Source organism: Chaetura pelagica, unplaced genomic scaffold (assembly GCF_000747805.2).
Source record: "Chaetura pelagica isolate M959 unplaced genomic scaffold, ChaPel_1.0 scaffold139, whole genome shotgun sequence".
Lineage (NCBI taxonomy): Eukaryota > Metazoa > Chordata > Aves > Apodiformes > Apodidae > Chaetura > Chaetura pelagica.
The window spans coordinates 7,395,774-7,400,573 of NW_009970717.1; the positions used below are offsets into that span (position 1 = coordinate 7,395,774).

General features: G+C 38.4%; 1 protein-coding gene across 1 annotated transcript in view; it reads right to left on the minus strand.

Annotated features, from left to right (window-relative positions):
• Window positions 1–2,604, minus strand: part of HSBP1 (heat shock factor binding protein 1) — an 11,926-nt gene extending 9,322 nt beyond the window's left edge. The window contains exon 1 of the mRNA XM_010006253.1: window positions 2,509–2,604. Within this exon, the coding sequence (XP_010004555.1) occupies window positions 2,509–2,604 (96 nt within the window). The remainder of the gene's footprint in view (window positions 1–2,508) is intronic.
• Window positions 2,605–4,800: the final 2,196 nt, after the last annotated feature.

Below are 4,800 nucleotides of genomic sequence, written 5' to 3' on the forward strand. Positions count from 1 at the left end.
TAAAGAGTTAAACTTACAGACTATAAGTCTCCTACTTTCAGATGTCCAAATAGTAACTTGAGCATGGTCAGGAATGCATAGTTATATAAGGAAGAAAAAGATGGAAACCAAGAGTCGTCACAATTTGACAATAAATTTGAACTGGAAAACAATCCTATAAACAATGTCATAAATACCTGTGAATCAATGCTTGTCAGCATGTTATTTGTGCACATTGGGATTTCATTATTCAGCTAGCCATGAATAAAACTCTATCCTAAGCTAGTGGTTATTTCCCTGCACTTTCCATTATCAAAGACTGTTGGAATTAAACTGGTGCAGAGTTAATAATGTATGCTGTTTTAGTTATCACTTCTCTTCAGAGCTGCACCAGCAGTGTCTGGGGAACATAAACAGCAGTAGATTCAAAGTACCCATAATTATTAATGCACATTACTAAATTGACCTTAGTGAAAAAAAAAATGGAGTAAAAGTTCTCCTATTAATTAATTTTATCAAATGCTTTTGTAACTTGTTTGTATAGAATGGAGATAAGGCAAGCACTGCAGAGCTGCACTTAGGGTGGTAAATGATGGATGAAGTACAGTTAGCAATTGGGGCACTGCATTTTTACATGTACTCTTACGAATACTACAGTTACTAGGTGCTGATGTCTTAAGAAAATTGGTTAAAATGTTCTAAAAATGTTTAAAAACTATAGTAATTAAAATTACTTATTTCTTTATTACAGTCTGCAAGTGAGTGTTCTGCTCTGGTGGTCAGGAACTTGTGGGATATTCTTGTTTGAGTTGGTTGACCTTGGAATAGAGCAGTTTCCCTTATTTGTCACTGGCTTGCAGATCACAGCACAGGTTTGAAAGCAGTATCTGCAGGTGACACCTGCCCTTCTGTGTGAAGGGGACAAAAGCTGCACAAAGCAAGAGGAGAAAGTGTCACCAGGCTGTGCTGCTGGCCTGCTGGTCAGTTTCTGTTCTGTTTGCTAGAGTTGCTTATCTATGGACAGTTGGCAAATACTATGTTGGTAAACTATGGAATCAAGTTACTGAGACCATCATGGGTATGTTTGGAAATGCCAAAGGTTCAAAGGATCTTCAGGTATCAGAAAAGATGGACTGATGGGATGATTTTATTTTTAATAGGCATTTCTTATGATCCAAATATCCAGTGTCAGTAATTTCACTTCTGGTGCCACAGGACAATGGGACCTTTTGGCTGGGCTACGGACAAGGCAAGTGCTGGTAGTTTTGCTGGATCTGGAAAGGAGAAGGAAAAGTGCTTCTTTGATCCTTTAGATCAAAGCTGATGGCAACCATTGATTTCATCAGGAAATTACTGCTACTCAGGAAGAATTCTAGGGTCGTTACTTCCCAGAAGCTCCTTTGCTGTAGAAGGAGTTGCATCATTTTACAGAATTTCTTGTGTTTAGGTTTCTGCTTTGCCTTCATTTATTCAGAGAGCGGGATAGTGAATGACTATCTCTGTTTTTCAGCAATGCAGTCATGCTGCCTCCTTGGCTGACTAGGAATGGGCAGGACACCTGAGCCTGCCTGTTATTGTCTGGGGCAGAGCTGAGGCAAGGAGCTGCCCACCTGGATGTTGGAGCTGGTTTGTGTTTGCAGCACAGTCCTCCTCGTGGCAGAGATTTCTAGTGCATACTCACACTGTCTGGTAGCATCAGTTAATTGCTTGTTACAAAGTAATTTCAGAGTGCTTAAAGATCACAATGTACTTGTTAATTTGATTCTTTGAATAGTTTAGGAGAGCTCAACTGTGCTGGAGTAATGCAAAAGCAATCTTACAAGATACCTGCTGCATGCATGCCTGCCAAAGGCAAGGGAAATCAATCAGTTTGTTGCCACCACTATTAATGTAGTCTGAGATGAAGTTTGACTTGAAAGATGAGAGGGAAATTAAGCATAACAGAATGATAATAGGATGATCAATGCTGTTTACTGCAGGCTTTGCATGTGCATTGAAAAGTAAGATATTTTGTCAATGCTGGCCAGAGATGTGTAAATAAGGTGGGAAGTCTTATCTGAGGTGCAAGGCTAAAGACAAGTGACTAGTATGGTAGAGTTAACATCGGTGCTTCATTAACAAAGCAAGAAAAACCAGGAGGATGAGATGATGTCCCAGACTTTCTCTTTCAAGAAAGTACAGATAATTCTGGTGGTTGCATTCCTTTTTCTCAGCATTTCAGATAGAATAATGGTTCTGTTTTCTCTCATACACATTGAGTGTAAAGAAGGAATTAGTGGAGAAGTAATTTTCCTCTAGCAGTTGAGTAGCCAGGGTTTGGTTCTAGGAACCTGTTGCCATAAAAACTCTTTCTGGTTATTAAAAGACTGCTCTCAATGGCAGTGAAGTCATCAGCTTGGCAAATTTTCTTTTCTATGGAATATTCTGTAGAAGGAGTTTCCATTCAGCAGCAAAACATATGCCTAGTATCACAGGCCTCTGATTCATCTAAAAGCCTCCTAAGTCACCAAAGTGTTCCTGAGTACTTACCAGGGGAGCAATAAATTTGTGTCTCTCCTTATGAATCCTGCACAGTCCATTGGGTTGCTCTCTGTAGCAGGCATCTTTGCAAAACTCTGTTCCCATGAGGGTAAACAGGACTTGGAATGTTTGATGGCTTATGGGATCTAGCATTTATTATTTATTCTACATGCTTCTATTGATGGTTGTTGCTAAAGAGATATCTTCATCCTTGTGGGTTCCAGGGCTTTATAGAATGTCAAGTACTAAGAAAATAATTAGGGAACATAATTGATTTCCCATCCTTCCACACAGGTAAGAGTTGCAGTGTTGCTCCAACTTTGTTATTTTCAGCATTCTGATTTGCTGCAAAGACTGAGGGATGAATTTCTGCACCTTGGCCTTTTATCACAGCCATCAAGGTCTTTATCACAGCATCTAACCCACTCTCTGAAATGTTCTTAACTACTTTCCTCAATAATACCAGATGATGAACCAGATAATGACGTTGCCATATCCCAATCATATGTTTTATAGTATCTTCTGGGGTCGAAATTTCATTATTTTAATCTTCCATTGACCACTGTATGAACTCTTTCAATTCACTGTGGCTTTTTTGCAAAATTACATTACCTAGAAGTGGCTTATATGAAATATTTTTTTAATATCGTCTAATAGTCAATAGCTTTTAAATAGAATATTTTGTTCTATAATGTCTTTTCCATGTAGTAAACTTTTATTTCTTGTCATTAATGTCAATTCAAACACTGTATTGTTTATCTTTTGTTTTTCACTTAACGTTAACCTCATGTTAAACCCATTCACATATCCAGCAGCACTTTGCTTTAAATCTGTGTAGATGCATAGTATAGAACTTTTAATTATTACATGGATATGCAGAGTGAATCAGAGCAGTCCTCTAATCCAGAATGACTGTGGCAGTCTGACCACCACCCGAACAATTTCATTTATGGTTTAGATTATGACAATCCCCACATCATTGTTGGTGCTCTGAAATTGGCATTCTTTGTCAAAACAGGAAGTTTTGAAGCAAACAGGAGAGAATTTAATTTATATTTGGGGAATCATTTGAATACAGAGGCCAGTCTTCAGTTTCAGAGGTCATTTGAGGTTTAAAAGCCTTGGATGAGGAGGAATTCTCTCAGAGTGCACTGCAGTGAATTAGGCATTCAGAGAGATACTCAGCCTTCAGCAAGGGCTTGTCACAAGGCTCTGCTCCATCAACGCCCTTCTTAGTTTCTGTTTTCAACCCCCTGAGAGTAATTTTCAGTCTCCCAGTATATGACTCTCTACTTCTTTGGCATTCATTGATTCAAAATTAGTATTGTTGGGGATTTTCTTCTTTTTCCCTTACTTCTGTGAAAGGTTATTCATAAGTATCAACATTTTGAAACTGGATGCCAACTGGATGAAACTTGAGCCAAAACTCTGGAGTGTTTTCAACAGGCATCTGGATTTGGCCAAACACATTATTTTAAATCTGAATTTAGATATTCATAGAACAGACATTAGATTTGAGCTTTAGAGCTTTGAATACATTTGAATCCTATTTTTTTAAGAGATAAAGGCTTTGTCTTCCTTCCTGGACATTTCAGTTGAGCCAATGCAGAGCAAGATCTGTTGTCATGCTCAGCATGATCTTGCCCTCACCAGGTGATGTCTTCTGGTAAGTTCTACGAAGAGGTAGAAATGAGACTCCCTGCAACACAGAGGCAAGAGTTCACCTTCTCTCCCAAAACAATCATGCCAATGTGCCCCTGCCTCACATCAACTGAGAAATTCAGTCTCTTATGTTTGTGAAGGGTGTGGGCTCCATACTTCTAATTTTTTGCATCCTTTCCCCTCTGGAAGTATCAAAGGTAGGTAATAAAAATCTCACAAAGCTGCTCAAACAATCTCATGTCTTTGAAATGAGCAAGAAACAAAGTGCAGCGGGAATCACACTAGGTAGATGACATGCTTTAGCTGAGCTGAGCCCTTGAAGAATTAGTCTGGTGATTATGGCAAAAATGCAGTTGAGTGTCTTTTAAAATCAGTTAATTTGAAATTAACTCACTTTCTTTGTCTAGTTAGTACAGTCCATTGTTCTGAATTTATGGCTCGGGTTGCTATCTGATGTTTAAAACAGCATTTCCCAGAGTGTCTCCCGATGAGTTTAATGTAATTTGAGACCCTTTCGTGCTTGAATGCTACAATTATGAGATTAGGAAGCAGAGTGGTTAAAATGACTTTCCTTTGCTAAAAAAAGATTATTGGTGGATAATTCTGAACTTTTCAAAAGAGGAAAAAAAAAAAAAAAAA